This window comes from Eretmochelys imbricata, chromosome 1 (genome assembly GCF_965152235.1).
Source record: "Eretmochelys imbricata isolate rEreImb1 chromosome 1, rEreImb1.hap1, whole genome shotgun sequence".
In the NCBI taxonomy this organism is placed as follows: domain Eukaryota; kingdom Metazoa; phylum Chordata; order Testudines; family Cheloniidae; genus Eretmochelys; species Eretmochelys imbricata.
This window is the reverse complement of record NC_135572.1, coordinates 260,395,276-260,414,134: the sequence shown is the minus strand read 5'-3', so window position 1 is coordinate 260,414,134 and position 18,859 is coordinate 260,395,276. Positions and strand designations below refer to the sequence as shown.

At 41.3% G+C, this 18,859-nt stretch overlaps 1 protein-coding gene across 2 annotated transcripts in view; it reads left to right on the top strand.

The window, feature by feature from the left end:
* Positions 1–18,859, top strand: part of SLC41A2 (solute carrier family 41 member 2) — a 99,859-nt gene that overhangs the window by 42,490 nt on the left and 38,510 nt on the right. For both annotated transcript variants that reach the window (XM_077828686.1, XM_077828675.1), the window contains exons 7-8: positions 7,193–7,340; positions 10,915–10,994. In XM_077828686.1, coding sequence (XP_077684812.1) covers positions 7,193–7,340; positions 10,915–10,994 — 228 coding nt within the window. The remainder of the gene's footprint in view (positions 1–7,192; positions 7,341–10,914; positions 10,995–18,859) is intronic.

The window sequence follows — 18,859 nt, the reverse complement described above, 5'->3', positions numbered from 1 at the left end:
ATCTCCATGAGATTTCCTGGAGATCTCTGAGGCAGATTCCTGTGAAGTGAGGGAGTCAATCAACAGCCTGTTCCGCCGCTCAGACTAGGCATGTGGTGGTACACACATCATACAGACACAAGCCTGCTTTCTGCAACCCTCCTGCCCCCAACAACTTACTTCAGTGATTCCCAAAATCAAATCCACTTACCAGGAGCCTCCTCTCCAGTTTGCGCTTCGCCAAGATCCAACAGCTGTGACTGGCTAGCCTCCTCTGGGGTAGAAAAGCATTCCTGGCTGCATGCATCTCTGACCTCCCAGTTGTCCTCTGCCTCTGGGTCCCCCTCCACATCCTTGTCCCAGATTTCCTCCTCCTGGCTCGGTCCACTCTCAAGTGGCACGCAAGCCACCCAAGTATCCTCAGTGGCCTTCGCAGTGGAGGTGGGGTCGCCACCGAGTATCGCATCCAGCTCTTTGTAGAACCAGCAGCTCGTGGGCGGAGCACCAGAGCAGCGGTTTGCCTCCCGCGCCTTATGGTAGGTGTTCTGCAGCTCCTTCACTTTGACCCTGCACTGCAGTGTGTCCTGGTCATGGCACCTTTCTGTCATGCATCGTGAAATCTGTCTGTAGGTATCATAATTCCTGCAGCTGGAGCACAGCTGGGACTGGACAGCCTCCTCTCCCTAAATGCTGATGAGGTCCAGCATCTCGACATTGCTCCAAGCGGGGGATTGCCTGGTGCGTGGAACACGCGTGGCAACCTGGAAAGATGCGCTGAGACCACTGCACGCATCACTGAGCAAACAGGAAGGAGACTTTCAAAATTCCCAAGGAATTTACGGGGTGGGGACGACGGTTGATCACCTGAGGGCAGGGCAGTAGAATTCAAACTGATGACCAGAGAGGCAAGAACAGGCATTCTGGGACACCTCCGGAGGCCAGTTGCAGCACTTGACCAGGGTGTCTACACTGGCACCGTGGCCCTGTACCCCGGGCGCAGAAAGCTGTATGCCTCTCATCAGGATGGTTTTTTACAGCACTGCAACTGTGCAGTTTCTGCGCACTGAGTGGCAGGTCAGTGTGTACACCTCGGAAGTTACAATGCAGAAAGCTGGTTTACTGTACAGAAACTTGCCAGTGTAGACAAGGTCTTTGTGTAGAGGTCTGCTTCTGTTTTTGAATGGTTTGTGGTTTTAATCATCATTAAAGTGCCTAGAGTCAAGGCTATATATTTATACATGCAAATCAAAATATCTTGATAAAATAAAGCTAAAAATAGCATAAACTGGAAAAATTAATCTATTGAAATAACAAAGGACTCTTGCTATTCCCCAAATTGCAACAAAATATTGGGCTTTTAAATTATAAACGAGCTAACTTGTGGGCATCATCAAACTGGTCTTAACTTTTTACTGCTTTTTCCTCTGGGAATCACCACTGCTCAACAGTAGTGATTGTTGCTAGCTGCTTCACAGAATGGTGCTACTCTTCCCTTGTTGTCTGTGTTTTGTCTGTCTCCTGAGGATAGAAAATTATTTTCTGAACCTAAACTCGTCGATTTTATAATAGCCCTGTACATGGCAGCAAGGACTGCTCAACCATAACACTGACTTTCTAATTCAATCTTAAAAGATGAAAAGTGGAGAACTACCATGAGATTAGACCCACCACATAAATGAGGTCTACAATGAGTCCTACTGACTACTAACCTCAAGTGGCAGTGTTTTAACACTGTCAGGTTGTTGGCCAGAGTTGCATTTTGTCTGGCTTCCCGGTGACCCTTTTTTTCCCCTCAGTCATCTAGGAGTTGAGATTAGTAGGCTATGAACATGTGAATCACACATCTATCTCTCCCAACTCACTTTGGTTGTGGACTGGTCATGTTTTTGCCTATTTTTCTACTTTTATGGCAGAACTAGGGTTTTTATGTTTGTATAGCTCTTGAAACTATTACTGTGGATTCTAGGACAGGGTCGGCAACCTTTGGCAAATGGCTCATCAGGGTAATGCACTGGCAGGTCATGAGACATTTTGTTTATGTTGACCATCCGCAGACATGGCCCCCTCACAGCTCCCAGTGACCGCGGTTTGCTGTTCCTGGCCAATGGGAGCTACAGGAAGCAGCGGCCAGCACCTCCCTGTGGCCCACGCTGCTTCCCACAGCTCCCATTGTCAGGGAATGGTGAATCGCAGCCACTGGGAGCTCTGGGGAGCTGTGCCTGCGGCCAGTCAACGTAAACAAAATGTCTTGCGTCCTGCCAGCGGATTACCCTGATGGGCCGAATGCTGAAGGTTGCCGGCCCGTGTTCTAGGACCTGGGCTGCCTGTTTGAGTGAGAGGAATAGAGTCAACTCATACTGAAGAAGGCTCAGTGTCATGATGTTCACCAGACTGCAGATTCCTTTTTACAGGAGCATGCTAATAGCTTAGCGTTAGATTCTTGCTGAGATGTACACAACCATGGCTTTTGAAGTTCTTCTGATTGTCATGTATGGCCAAGAATATAGCAGAACTCTGAAAAAGAAGAATCTTGGCCAAATTTAACTGTTCTTTCTCTGCTTCTGCAGCCATCCAAATCATTTGCTTACTGACATTGAGGAGTAAGCTGTGTACATAAATGCTTGAAAGGATGCTCTAGAATACTCAAATCGCATTTCGTCATTTCCATCTTTCCTTCCTTAGGGCCGCTTCAGAGATACTGCTCTTTTCATGGAACATATAATCTATCTGGCTACTTCTGAGATGACTGCATCTACCCTTGGGTTCTTTGTCATTGTCTTTGTGTTCTCCTTTTATAGGGGATATAGAGGGTTTTAATTTGCTGGTGAGGAATTCCTGTCTGGTACATCCCTCACACTGTTACTCTGTCTAATATGAGAATATACAATAAAGCCCTTGAAAGGATTGCTAGAGTTTAATTTCTCAAGAATAGTAATGTCTCGCTTCTTATAGTTTCAGGCTTTCAGATGTTTTTTTTGGTAGAGCTTTTCTTGAAAAGATTAAGTTCTCTTCTTTCATGGGACTGAGAATCAGGAATGTCTTGGCGTTCTTCATTTCCTATGATTTATTTGTCCACTACTAGCCTCCTGCCTTTTAGGAAATCTTCTCAACATCAGAGCAAGAAGAAGTAGGAGTGGTAACGTGGCCCATTGTAAAGAACCTCATACTCATCAAGGTATTAATAAAGCAGGGTGAATTCACTTCTCCATCTTCCTCTGAATATACTGTACTTCCCTACAAGGCTGACTGCAGAAATTTACTGAAGTGAGACTTAAATTCCTGGCCTCCATTAGCATAGGGAGAATTGCCTCAGGAGGAAGAGACTGTGAGGGGAGAAAGAACTAGTGGTGACTGCATACCTTTCTGTGGAAGGGTGTGGTCCCACTTTTGATTGATCATCCTGCTCTGTGATAGGAGGGACTAAACGTATGTTGTCTTTGCCACGGTGCTAGAGCAAGTGCCACCATGTTTTGGTCACACAATGGTGTTGTGAAGCATGATGAGAATGACAATACAATGCAGAACAAATATAGAGTTGGGTGAAGTCTTTTTGCTTGGAATGCTTCATGGAAACATAATAATAAGGGTGAATTTTTTTGCGTGTTTTTGTTTTCTGAGAATTAATAAACTGAAAAATCTACATGCTTTCAAGATTTCATGAGTTTTTAAGAGATGGACCCATCGACAATATATTTCAATATAAATCCTCTTATATTGGATTTTATGTAATAAAAAAGTTACATCTTCAGTTAATAAGAGGAAATATACCCGTGTGTCTAGACTGATATACAAGGACTTTAAGAGATAATTATCAGGTATTAAAATATCTCGTCAGATGCTTATGCTTGTTAAAGCATTTAATCAGCTTTGGGGTAGCCTTCAGGACCCTGCCACCTTAAATGCTTAGAACCCCTAAGCCTCCTAAGTCTTTGTCTACACTAGACAAATGAGTGGTGTTATAAAACACATTAACTAATATTTTAATTATTCATATGATCAGTTAAAGGTAGTTAAATAGTGCTGAAGATTCTGTGTTCTGCTGTAGAAGATGTACTACTTCACTTCTACTGACTACTAACAGGTTAGATTAGCTGCCTTGATCCTTGAAGTGTAATTTATTTCACATGAGTAGTAGCACTGCCTTTTGGAACACTAGAGGGCTCTGTAGGATCATAATTGGGAATAAAGTCTGTACTCTTTGACTACAAAAGTTTTAGTATGCAAAGGGTTTGAAATTCTAACACCTAATTTATTAAAGTGAAAAGTGTATCTGTGTTGTTGAAGCTCTGATAAAATCATTTTTCAGGATTTGGAAACTCAGTTTATAATCTTCAGAAAATAAGAATTTTCCTCACAGAACTTTGTGTTAATGCCAAAAAAATACATGTACATGTCCTGGTGCTGTTATGAACTTCAAAAACACTGGCTTTTCTTTTATTAAAGATAGAAAATTCAGTAATGTCTCTTAACCTTCCCAAATCTCTATTAAGAAGACAAATTATATTGGTCCCTATTATCCTATGAAGATTTTTAACTTTACTGAGAAGTATAGTATCTCCAATTCATATTTGTCTTCCAATAACGGTTGCATTTTTTTGAGTGGCATTAGATTTATTATTCAAGTCACTGTAGATGAACTGCACACTGGATAAATGTGAAGTGTATGTTTCTTGTAACGGAAGGCTGATTGAGATCACAGTTTTCATGGGGTCGATGAATGAATGCATAGAATAAATGAGGGTTCATATGAAACTTCTTTGGGGTCCTTGTACACCTTTCTTTAGCTAAGACTCATTTCACCATGTAATCTAAGTACTAGACAACTATTTTCTCTATTTACTGTGTGTTTCCTTTTTCTTCTTTCTCTCTGGTGGTGGTACTTTTTTTTCTCCCCCCCCCCGCCCCCGTGGATTGGCCATGCAGGGAAGATGGCACTGCTATAAAAGGGCCTCATAGAAGAAGTGGATCTTGAATTTAGTTCTGAACAAGGTCAGACTCTGTCTGAACTTTTCTAGTAAACTGTTTCATAGCTAGAGTCTCGCAAAGCTCAGAATATTCTGCTCTCCTATTTCCAAAAGTATAAATCTGGACCTGAGTGGCTGCATTGTCATTGTTAGAGCATCACAGACGTTCATTCATAATCCATCATGACAGTCTCTGAGATACTTTGTTCTAGCCTATGAAATGCCTTGTGTCTTTGGACTTCTTATTAAATGGATAGGTAGCCAGTGGAATTTAGAGTATTGGTAGTGGGCAGCCACTTGCTTTAATTTTTGGATGGTCTTTGCCTTTAAGCCCACGTAGGTGAGTTGTAGTAGTCTAGCCTAGAGCTTGAAAATTGACTAATATGAAGCTGAGACCACCTTATCATTTGCCCTTCCCATATTGCTAGGGTAGTCATGGCCTCCTGATGTTTGGTTGTGACCCCGTCCCTAAAGAGAGACTAATGACCTAATGCAGCTGTGAAGCAGAAATAAAAAGTTTTAGGCTGACTGTATGCTATACTAGACTTAATTTTCTTAGGAACTGATTGTATGGTCTTCTCCTTGGAAATTCCTTCCTTTGATGGTATGTATCCTAGTATTTAGTTTATCTACACAGTTCTGTTTATGCCTGGCTATTTATATGGAGTAGGCAAATGACGTTTCATATTTTTCCCCACTCTTCAAGGAATTGAAGTGTGTGTGAATACTAAAAGGTGGGGAGTAAGGGTAGGATTTAAAAAGCACTGGCCTAATTCTATTTCCTTTGAAGACTCACTCTTGACTTCAATGGCAGCAAAGTTAGGCCAGTTTTGAGCACCCTTCTGAAGTTTCATAATGCTTTTCGATTAATTGGATATAAACTTTACATGACAGCCTGTGTCGATTTGTATAGCTGTATATCAGTTCCATACAGTTGTTGTTAACTTCAAAGTTTACTCCGTTCAGCCTGTGAGAGCATTGATCGCCAGCTGTGGGTTAGTTTGGCTTCTTGAGATTTGTGAGGCAGCCCCTGCAGCTGGCTATTTACACAGCATTTTTGAAATATTACTGTCTTGTTGTGTTGCAGAGGGAATCTATATTTGTTTGAACTGTAGTTCATGAATCATTTTGTACAATAGCTTTGACTCTAACTCTAGAGTTTTTCTTTGTGTTGTCATTCAAAACTTGTTAGGGATAAATGTTTTGCCCAAATTCTGTACATGTGGGCAAAATACGGCTGATTGTTTAATACTAAAAAGTGCTTTATTTTTCATAAAATTAAGCATATGCAAAATAGTATTGGGGCATTACAATGTAATTTACATTTATTTGCCATTAAGTGACTTATACCATTATTTATGTTGTTGGTGCATTAGGAAATATAGCATCAATGGGACAACTTATGTGGGGAAGGACTGCAGGACTGAGTCCTAAACTCATTTATGGATGAAAACTGTACTCTTTCTGTGCAGACAGACTACAGTTTGTATAAGCAAATTCTGCTTTATAAATATATTACCTTACTGTGGAGTCCCTGTTCTCTGCTGTTTTTCTATGAATTATGATGCAATTTTGATGAAATTCCTGCTGTTGTATTTTTAAGCATTACACTGTGCAAGCTGGTTATATGTAATTTTAAAAATGAGCTACTCAAAGTAAAAACAAAAGGCATTTTGGTATTCTGCTCAGAACTGTCCTAAATATTTAAAACCTAGCATGAGTGATTCCTATTCATAATAATAAGCACTATGATTTAATCAGTTAAGGCTTGCTTTTTCTGTAGAGCTTACTTTGCAAGCTATTGTTGGGGGAGGAGGAAGACTGTGTTCTTATTTGTTTGTTTAAGTTGAATTAATAAATGAAAACTTGATTTCTACTTCTCTAAAAAAAATTAGAGATATGCATCACAAAGTTTGTTCTGTTTTCCAGGTCTTCTTTATCTTCTCTAACATAGATACACAGCGCAGTGTTTACACTTAACAAAAAAAAACCCCAAACCCCTCCCAAAACAAAACACTACACTGCACACATGATTTGTCCCCTGGGCAAAGGATGAAAGAAGGAATGTATGTGATATTAATCATGTCACGTAATGCTCTACTGGAAGACACTTGGATACTATGGTGATAAGGACAGTATAAAAATGGATAATATGTAGAACAGAATTCCATGTTAAAGTTTAAATTCATTGGGGGGAAATTTGTAGGAACCCCAAAAAGGCTAAATCAAAGTTTTGTTTTTTATTTTAGAGACATATTACTATATATCTCCTTTAGTTGGTGCCTTTTTCTTGGCTCTGACTCCTATGTGGATTGTAATAGCTGCCAAACATCCAGCTACAAGAACTGTTCTCTATTCAGGATGGGAGCCTGTTATAACTGCTATGCTTATAAGCAGGTAAGTAATTTTTTTTAATTGTTTCCTGGTGCTCCCCTATCTGAATCTACCTGTTATTCCTTGTCTTATTAAAAACCACAAAACTTCATTAATGCAGAGTTAAGATTGTCCAGTGATGCCTTGTGCCCTTCCAGAATGTGGAGAGTAGCTAAACTTAAACCTCTGAAAACCAGGATATACTGTACAGAGTTGAGGTACAACTCTCCCCTGCAATGTATACAACCTTAGCTCTGATCTCCTAGAGCTGGCAGTAGCCACTGAGAATGTTCAGTAAGGGTGGTATAAAGATTAAAAAATACTAAAGGAAATGGTGGATTTTTCCATCTCTCTAAGTCTTTAATTCAAGACTGGATGCCTTTCTGGAAAGTTTGCTTTAGTCAAATACAAGTTATTAGGCTCAAAACTTGAAATTCTATGGACTAGATAATCTAATGGTCCTTTCTGGCCTTAAAATCTATGAAGTCACAATTAGCAGAGAAGAGGAGGGACTAAGGGAATTGTGCCCATTGTTTATGTTGTGTTCCACAGATTTGGATTCCAGCAGTTATTTGCATGCATGCCCTTGCATTCACTTTGTTAGGTGTCGCTGTGTTGAATGGTAAAAGGATTAGTTGGAGCGGCTTGCAGATCTGTGACTGTGCTGTGAACAGAGGTACATATGTACCTTGAGGGAGGAAGTGTGCCTCATTTCAGCACTAAATTTTATGGGTTTTGTCAGTAGCAGTCTTCTTGCCATGGGGATTGTCAGCAGTTTGGTGGCATACATCAGTGGTTCTCAACCTGTTTTCATTTGCAGACCCCTAAAAAATTTTGAGTAGAGGTGTGGACTCCTTTGGAAATCTTAGACATAGTCTGAGGACCCCCCAAGGGTTTGCGGACTACAGACTGAGAACCAGTGGTATGCATGACAGTGGTCTCCAAGGCTTAGCGAAGGGCAGGGGTGGCGAGTTATACCTCCATGTGGTGCCTTAGCATCAGCAATATTCAGAGCCCAGGGGCCCAGCTCCACCAATATTTGGGGCCAGGTGTCCCGCCCGGCCCCACCTGCTGCCCTCCCGAGCAGAGCTCCTTGCCTCTGCCTCTTTCATGTGGCTCCATGCTGCCTCCCTGCAGCAACTGCTGCTGCAGGGTCCTAGTGCCCCCCATTTTAACTGCCAGGGCAGACTGAGCCTGCCCTTCCACCTCAGACCCTTTCCGTTTCCGGTGGGACCCTCCACCAGCACAGGGGGTCCCCCACCTGCAGTCACCGCTCCTGCCCCATACTGGGCAAGGAGGCAGCCCCATCCCCCACCCCCAGTGAGGCTACAGTTAGGGGCAACAGCAGGGGAGGAGGCACACGCAGCACCCCCTGGCACCCACCACGGGGGAGGCAAGGGAGATTCCTGGACCTGAGAGGGGCCCTAGGAACACATGCAGTGACAGTGGTGGGGGTGAGTGTGCTGCTGTGGGGGGGAGGGGAAGGGGGGCTCCTCCCCCAGAGCTCGCTGCTGCTGGCAGGGAAAGGGCTGGGGGGAGTCCTCCTCTCTGGCCCCTGTCCCGGAGCAGCCTGCCTGCACCCCAAACTCTGCCCCAGCCCTGCCCCAGCCCAGAGCCCACACCCCTAGCCAGAGCTTTCACCCCCACACCGCACCCTAACCCTCTGCCCCAGTCCTGAGCCCCCTCCAACACCACACACCCCTCATCTCCAGCCCCAGCCAGAGCCCTCATCCCCCCACACCCCAACCCTCTGCCCCAGCCCTGAGCCTCTCTAACTCCCCAAGCCCCCCAGCCCCAGAGAGAGCCCTCACCCCCACACTTCTACTCTCACCTTGAGCCCCTCCCACACCTCAAACCCCTCATTCTCAGCCCCAGACAGAGCCCTCACCCCTATACCCCTACTCTTGCCCTGAGCCCCTCCCATACCCCAACCCCTCATCTGCAGCCACACCCCACAGCCCTCACCCCTGCGCCCCCTCCCTCTGCACCCCCTCCCATCCCCAAATTCCCTCCCAGAGCCTGCACCCCAATCCCCTGCCCCAGCCTAGGGCCTGCACCCCAGACCTCCTCCCCCACCCAAACTCCCTCCCAGAGCCTTGGGCAGATGGGGGACGGAGTTTGGGCAGGGGCGGGTTCTGGGCACCACTAAAATGTCTACAAACCTGCCACCCCTGGTGAAGGGTAAATAAAGACAATGTTTCAGAAGGATTCACCTGGACAAGGGTGAAGGGGTGGTAACATTCAGCAAGACTGGGGTTGTTTGTGTGTTTTAGGCTCCCAGGTATATCTGTACTGTGGTTGAAGGTGTGATTGCATGTTGGGTAGGCCTAGCCAAGGTGAACTGCTAGCAAGGGTATAGGGCTGTTTAGCTGGTGGGTAAAATTGAAGTGCCAGGTCTTCACTAAAAGAAAAGGAGTACTTGTGGCACCTTAGAGACTAACCAATTTATTTGAGCATAAGCTTTCGTGAGCTACAGCTCACTTCATCGGATGCATACCGTGGAAACTGCAGAAGACATTATATACACAGAGACCATGAAACTGTGCTTTTACCTTGGGATAGTTCTACATGTTAGTTACCTCAAGTTAAAAAAAACCCTCATCTTTATTAGCAGTGAAGATAAAGCCTGAGCTGCACGGAACAAAAATAAATGGTGGGAGAGAGGAGGAGCAGCAGCAAAGGGGGGAAGGAGACTCCTTTTCAAGCCTGAGCTGTGGGGTCATGGTTGTAGAAATGGCAAGGGAGAAGGAGCTCAGTTGCCTCTGGTGAAATGGGTACAAACTCCCTCCTCAGGTCCTCCTACTTGTTGCTCTGGCCCTTTTGAACTGCAGCAATTATGGGCTGGATGTTTATGAAGAGGGAACTGAGGGCTGGAGGAAAGACTGTTCTGTGGGCCAAATGCTTGATAGCTCTGCAGGAACTTAAAATTTGCCAGGGATATAGTGCTCAGGTCAGAGGAGAGGATCTATTTTTGTCTACATCTGTGTATTGTATGCTTACAGTTGTGGAGGTGCAGCTTGTTTTGGGAGCATGTGGACTGTGACTGGAACATTCAGAAAATAAAGGGACAAGTCCTCACTGACTGGGCAGGGACTGTCTTATGCTATGTTTGTATGGTGCTGATCTCCATCGCTGCCTCTAGGCAGTCCTACAATACAAATAATAAACGATGCTGGTAATTCTAACGTGTGTGTTTAAAATAGTAATTCTCCATGACTTATAAATCTGCTAAATCTGAAAGGATTTTCACAAGGCCAGTGAAAGGTACCTTTTTGACATCAGGACCTCCCTCTTCCAAATATCAGGTTCCTATTTCAAACGTCTCAGGTGCAAAAGCTGTTTTTAAAAGGAACATTGATTAAACTGTGTGTTTTTCACTAATAATGTCCTCAGGAGCAGTGAAACTATATGCTCAAACTTTCCTTGAAAAAGTGGGGGCTGGCGGGATGGACAGTGAGAGAGCAACATTTTCAGGTCACTTTTTGAATAAGTGTTACTAAGAATTTTGAATACTTAAAGATTGATTGATAGAATTTGAAAAATAAATATTGGTGCACCTGTTCGCTTTCTTCTAAATGTTGTACTTTATATTTTTCAGCATTGGTGGCCTTATTCTGGACACAACTGTTTCTGATCCTAATTTGGTTGGGATTGTTGTTTATACTCCAGTAATCAATGGTAAGGCTGTAATATGATTATTTTATAATAAATATCAACAAATCTCTATACATGTTTTATAAAAGATTATAACACTAAAGTTCAGCTGCAGTGGGTGGGTATCTACTACATTAATTTCAAGTTGTAACTTTGGTGTCAGAAACAGGGTAATTTAAAATAATAGCAGTGACTCTTGGTTTTCTGTACCAGAAACATCGAAGTGCACGTGAGAGAGAGAGAGGAAAAACAGGAGGCTATTAGTACATATTTAAAGTTAGTGTAAGAAAGGGGGAAAGTTGAAAGAAATCATATACAAATACTGTTTTGAAATTATTATATCTGTTAAATATAGGATTCAAAGATGTAATTCTTCAAGGGTTTTCTCTTGGATATATGGGGCAAATTTTCAAAAACAGTCACTTAAACTCCATCTCCAAAATATGCAGGTGCAAGTATTAAGTGATAATAATGCAGGCAAAATATAGAAATCCTAGAGCAAGTTGGGTGTTGGTTCATATGCTTGCCTATATGTGCAACTGCATATACAAATCAAACACTTTGCAGCCATGCAGATATATATTTGTGAACATTAATTAGGTCCATTAATTAAATGTGGATATTTCCTAGATTTTGTCTCTGTGTTAATTCTTTAAGCATAGATGTGGAATGTTGGATTAATTTCTCAGCATATTAAACTATTTTTTAAAAATAAAATTGCTTGTAAGTCGAGCCCTGCGCAGATACAAAATTTGTATCCGCATCCAATCTGATCCGCAAACATGGTCTGCGGATGCGGATATCCACAGATTTGTACTCTATGTAGGTTCTACTTGTAAGAAATATATTTATTTTCTAGTTCTGATTTATTCTTCATTGGTCTACTTTGCAATATGCAGAAAGATCTCATGTAGAAATTAGACACAGGACTTTCTTATTTGCAGTAGGTTTTCTGCTTACTGTGTAGCAAGTGTGGAAGGTATAAAGAAACTTTCTCTAAATATAAATATTGTGTTAAATCTCTGCTCATTTCCATTCATAAAAATATACAAAAGGCTGCCTAAAAGTCTTAGGGCTGGTCTACACTACAAAATTAGGTCAGCTTAACTATGTCGGTCAGGGATGTGAAAAATTTCATGCCCTGTGCAATGTAGTTAAGCCAACCTAAGCCTGGTATAGACATCTCTAGGTTGATGGAAGAATTATTCTCAGAGAGTAAATCCTACAGCGATGGATAATGTTTCCTTTAATTTTTTCCATCTATGTGTGGAATGAATTTTTGTATGTGCACCAATATTGAGGTAATGTGTGGATGTGCGCCACCAGTAGAAATTAAAAACCTAGATATAATGTATATTTTTTAAAAGTTATCATAGGGATAATTACTCCAGCCAGGACAGGTTAGGCATTTTAGAACTCACTACTCAATGAATTAAGTTTAAGCATAAGAGAGAAATAAAATTATGAAATGCATGGACCAGACAAAAAAATAAAATAGCAGCACTTTGAAAGAATAAAATTACAGAGCATATATGTGCATTGCAGGAAGTACCAAGAAGTAAGAACAAAAACGATAATACAAGTTTGTGTTGGGAGGTGAGTGTGAAAGAGACTCTGTGTGTGTGTGTGTGTGTGTGTGTGTGTGTGTGTGTGTGTGAGAGAGAGAGTGTGTATGTTTGTGTGAGAGAGAGATAGTGTGTGTGAGACAGAATGTGTGTGTGTGTGTGTGAGTGAGAAAGAGAGAGAGTGTGTGTGCTGTCACTTTAAGCAGAGCGACACTCACCAGTCTGAAAGCTTGTTCAGACACAGCAGCAGCTGCCACCAGCTCCATCTCACTCCCTGGCGCTATTCCCCCACTCAGCCCCACCGCTCTGTGAGATAGGGTACATGGGGAGTGGAGGGGGACACCCTGACATCAGCACCCCTCCCTTCCTTCCCCACTCTGCACAGAAAGCGGGAGGCTCCCAGGAGCAACTGGCTAGGAGCTGCAAGACAGAGGGCAGGAGCAGCGCAGCAGCGGGGGAAAGGGCACCTGAACACAAGTCGCCATTGCTGAGGATGTGTATGACTGTAATAATCAAGTGTACGGCACTCAATGGACTGTTGTATGGCCGCACAGGCGTGCAGCTTAGAGGAAACACTGTCAATGGACGAACTTTTCTGTTGTTTTAGTAAGTGTTTATGCTACAGCACTGCAGTGCTGTACCATTTCTAGTGTAGACATACCCCTAGATGCCCTTGAATTAATAAACAAGTGAAAGTCAGCATCTATTCTAACCCAAAAAACACCCCAAAAAACTCTATCTTCAACACAACTACCCACCTGAATTTCAGTTCCCCTTACTCCTCAAAGTCTCAAATTAGTATGCTTTGCAGCATTCTGTGAGGGTCAGCAGACCTTAGCTATTTTTGACAAAAGATTGGGAGGAATTGGTTCCATAAACTGTTAGGGAAGCTAAACACTCAGTTACCACTACCAGGTAGTATGATCCTCCCATGTGTGGAACTGGCAGCCCTTTGTTTCTTGTTTTTAACCATTGATGGTGGAGATGTTCTTTGATGCATTAGTTATAAATGTTAGTTCTGAATTCACCTTTCCTCAAACCACTTAAGCTAGGGTTTTCAGAAGAGACTGATTGATACCGTCAAGGGAGCTGACTTTCAGAGGATCATTGCTCAGCATTTTTCTGAAAACCAGTTCTTTCTAAAGGTTTTTCAAGTTGGGCTTCCAAAATCACATCACTTCTGAAAATCTTGGCCTTAATTGCTTTTCCTGTGGTGTGTAGCTGGCAAGCTTCTTGATTCTGGAGCTTTATGCAACAAGATCCTGGAATTAATAAGCACCAGAGATGACAGATTTGTATAAGGCACCCACTGCTTACCGTAGTGGCTTGAAACTATAGTAGCTGAAGGCTTTGAGGCAACTGGACTATCAGCTAGAATTCTGATCAGTATAACAAAACATTTAAGATTCTCCTTGCAGACAGCCTTGTGTCAAGTGAAAGTCTTATTTCAAAGAACTAACATCCAGCTTCATCAAGCTTTCACAGTCTTTGCAAAAGTACTGATGGAATACTTCCAACTATCTGTGTAGGTCAGTGGTTGATTTTGGAATGGTGAGGTGGAAAACAGGCCATATTTTTGTCTTAGATACATCCTTGCACTGAAGTGGAACACTGCATCAAGACCGCCACAGATGAGTCCCTCCACTAATGTGTCTCTACACTGGGCAGAAATGCTAAAGAGCTGCTAACAGTGGTTGCCAGGACAACCTCTGTCAATGCATCAAAAGAACACTAAGAAGAAAGGCCAGTAGGTCCCCATGGCAACCTCTCGTGTATCGTGAGGAAGATTTGGCAAAGGTTTTTATGGCAGTTTCCCTCCTTTGGCAAATCAGTGTTCATTAAGGAGAAACATTGGCCTGACAAGAAACCAATGATTGTTTAAATTAGTACTGAAAGGCATTAGGTAGCAATTTTCTCATTCAGCCAATCTCTGAGACTTGAGCATACAGTGTTCCAGATGTGCGATGTGAACTGAAGTTTCCTGCAGCTGAGTTTCCAAGCTGAACAAAGTGTAATTGGGGAGTAACACAAGCTTTCATGGTGTCAAAGTGGCAACCTATATCTGAGATGCACTGGCAGGGAATCAGTCCAAAATAGTAAAATAAAAAGTGGATTTCTAAATTTCTCCGATTCGGAATTCAGCATCCAAGAATGTGTCCTCAGTGGTACTGTGGACACATACTAGGTGGGTTGATACATCACCATTGTTTGTATCAAGGGTGGCATCCCATTAAATGTCTTTTAAAGGCTATGGGCTGTCTAAGTAAAACTATGCGTCTATTTAAAATGGTACCTTCACACAAGTTGACTGTGTGAAACCTTCATTTCTTCATTTGCTTTTCCCCTTTTTAACATCCATGGAGTGGTGATTGGACTTCATAGAGCTTTTTAATTGCTAAGAATGAGTCTGTTATAACATCTCCCTTCAGAAAAAGATTATGTATAATTCTTGTTCTCCTGAAGATATTGGGTTCATTGATTTTCTCATCCACTTCCCCAAAGAGTTGGGGGAATATGTTTCTTAAAACTTTCTACCGCGTCCTCAAAAATAAATAAATAAATAAATAAATAATTACTACTACTACTGTTCACCAGTAGAAGTACCAAGGGCTGCTGGTTTCCCCTCCTCCCCCTTAACCAAGCAGTGGAGAACATAATATTTGCTGAGAGGGTATATGCTTGGCTACCCTCAAATTCTATAGCTAAGGGAATTTCTGCTATCCACATATGGGACACAGAAAGCTAAGAGCAGTGGTTCTCAAAGTTTTGTACTGGTGACCCCTTTCACAGAGCAAGCCTCTGAGTGCGACCTCCCTTATACATTAAAAACACTTCAAAATATTTAACACTATTATAAATGCTGGAGGTGAAGGGTATTTGAGATGGAGGCTGACAGCTCGTGACCCCCCCCCCCAATGTAATAACCTCACGACCTCCTGAGGGGTCTCAACCCCCAGTTTGAGAACCCCTGGCTAAGAATGTGGCTATATTATAATATGCTTTCTAAAAGAGGAAATTACAGGTAAGTAATTTGCTTTTATTCAATGTAGGCTCTCCTGTGCTTCATAGTTGCTCTGGTGCCTCTTGATTATTGCTGTTGTCAGTGTAAAGTATAAAATTGGAATTTAGAAAATCCTTTTACATAAACATATCTGCACATACCTTATTAATTATCAAAGATCCTACGTGTGAACTACCGAATAGGTAGCTTTTGAAATATCACTGTTGTTGACCAATCAAAAAACAAAACAAAACAAAAAAACACAAACTTCCCCTACCAGGGACTTTTCTTCTCTTGTCTTTTTCTGAAGATGGCAGGGCCCCGCATCAGAAAGTCTGACACTGCTTCAAAGTCTATCTTACGGCAGGCCCAAATAAGTAAAACCTAAAACTGCTAGCTTATCCTGCTCGCTCGGTATGGTACAAGAGAGAGACTGTGTGGGTATACCCAGCACCACCTGAATCAGCCCTACTGAGGGGATTTCCAGCCTTCCATACACTTGGAATTCTTATCTTGGGCCCTAAACAAGGACAGCAGCTGGGAGTTTCTCCCTCAAAATCCCAAAATGCTTCCAGGACCCCTTCCTCTTGCTCAGTCCTTGTCCCACAAGACTTTTCCCACAAAATCCCTCTGAATGTAGTAATGCTGACCCTGAAGGTTTTCCTTACCAGCTTTCAAGGGCTGGTATGTCTGGTACCTCATTATAAGTATTTGCCAAAAATAATATAATTATAATAATATAAGGAAGATAATAATCTGAACAGTTTGCTTCAGACTGTGCTGCAGATATGAAATAAAGTGAAGCTAATGGAAATAGATACTTTATGTTTAGGTTTTGGTATAATTCTCAAACAAAACATAATCTAGTATTTTAGAAATAGATGATGTGTAGAAGTGATTTTATATATAACAGCAGTGTATACGTAGATATTTTGTCCATTTTCTGTGTTATGCAAATGTTTCTACAAAATCTGGAAATTCCTGCAAATCACAAATGCTTTGCAGGATTAGTTAATAAAACTTTACTATCCAGATGGCATAAAACCATCCTCTTTAATAATAAAACAGAGCTATACTTCGTATATGCCACTAACTTGTTCTGCTCATTAGCTGGTTTGTTTTATTATAAGATGGTCAGATACCTGGGGAGAAAATTTAAGTAGGGATCAAAGTGACTGCGAAAAGGTTTGCAGAAATCAATATGAGAACCGTAATACAAAACTGTAATTGTATTTCTTTTGTCAAGGAGATGAAAACTAAGATCACATATATGGCATAAATATATATTTTCTTTCATATTAGTATGGTAAGTTGAACAACAGACCCTCTGTTTTTCCACAAATATTTTGTAAATGGCCATTGCCTGTTGTAAGCACTTGTTTTCAGGTGGGATGGTGGTGATGTGTATGTGTGGGGAATATATGAGGAAAATCCCCTGCAATCATTCCCCATTTTAAAAATGCAAAATATTCCCCATTAGAAGAGTAAAGTGTCTTAATAAATACATATATTGCTCTAAAATAGAGTAACTGTGCATGGAGCTCTCAGACAACACGAAAATGCTTTGGCTATTAGGTAGCCTCAGACTATTCAACAATGAAATCTGATGCCGCTATAAATCAGAAAGAAAATATATTCATAAGTTTGTATGGTAGCGGAGAGACTTGGTTGGGCAGCGAGTGGACTGTTTTGCATCCTCAATTGGAAGAAAGTGAATTGGCCTCAGAATGGCACCTATTCTGTATGCGTAAGTGCATAGTTCAATCTTTATTTTGGCATATATAGAGGTTGAGGATCCTGTTTATGGATATTTAATTCTGATATATTTTGGGTGATAGTTCTTACTTTTTCTTAGTTGTTACCTTGTACAAGTAAAATGGTGTGTGCTCTGTGCTGTTTTGAGTTTTCTAAAAGTCTTTCTTTTAAATTTTTTACAAGATTATTTCAGGATTTATTAGTTTCCACATCATAATTTGTTAATTATATCCAAAATATTCTCACAATTTTAGTAAAATGAACCAATTTTTAAAATACATTATTTTCCTGGCTACATGCGTTAGCCAAAACAAATATTGTTCCTATAAAAAAGTAATAACTTGCTCATACAATGTTGGCTCAAAATTGTTTCTGGAAAGACAGCTGTATAGGAGAACCTAATAGTTTATCTAATTCTGCCTATTTCCCCCCAAACACGAAACTTTTAATACAAATGCATACAACATGCATTTCTGAAGACAAGAAATTTGTAAGAAAGGACAATGCATGTAGGTACTAAGATAATAAGGGAGCTAATCTAAGCACTTCAGTTCTCTAAAATGTAAGTTTATGAGATCAGTGGTCAGATCTCCATGGCAGCATTTCAATTTGAAGTTTTGGAGAAATAATTTGGTTGTATTTTGTTAGTGGTGTCCCTTGTTATAGAGTCGTGGAGCTGCATTGACTATTGTAATTGAGAATATTTTTCTCCTTTTTGTGTCCTTGATGGTTATTTTTATTATAAAAACTGCATGAGAAATCAGACTATTTGGTTGAATGCCAGATGGACTAATCAGCACAATTCATTGTTTGGAACTGTGGATTGTGCTGATTTAAAATCACTGCTCAGAGGTCGGAATCTCCTCAGATCCTGTACATATTACCTTTATATTATTTTATACCCAAAATCACATTTCATTGGAGAATTGTGTTGAATTGGTTCTCTCCTTATTGTGTTGACTTCATTTAATCTTTGGCCTGTTGCACAAACTATATAGTAGGTATGACTATAATACCTCTCATACCCTGTGATTGGTTAACTCTTAGCTCAGAAATGTTCATAGATAGTATTGAAAATCTAAAATATTGTTCATCTAAGTATCATAAATATTAGGTTGCTTCTAGAAGGAGAAAAGTTGAGGTGAATTGTACATTACTTATATTCAGTATGCCTACTGCTACTAACTGATATTATAGGCAGAGCTGATAGGTACACCAGTAGTTAAGGTTGACTAATGCTTCCTATTATAAGGCTCTGTTTTCAGTTGCCTGTAACTTTGCCCAATTTTAGCCATTAGGCTGAAATTTTCCTTGCCAGGTGTCTGCTTTAGGCTTATCTGTTTTGGAAAGTTTCAGCTAAAATGGTTTGCCCATTTCTGAAGCAAGGAAAGTACTTTTTTTTTTTTTGGCCCATATTAGAAATTTTTTACAGTGATTTCGCTGAGAAGTTCTAGCACCTCCATGCAGTGGTGCAGGGACTCAGCATTTGGTGAGGGAGTTGTTCAAATGTCAGAGATGTGCTTTTTGCTGTCCCTGTTTAAAATCTGCTCAAATTTGGTCAAGTTGGT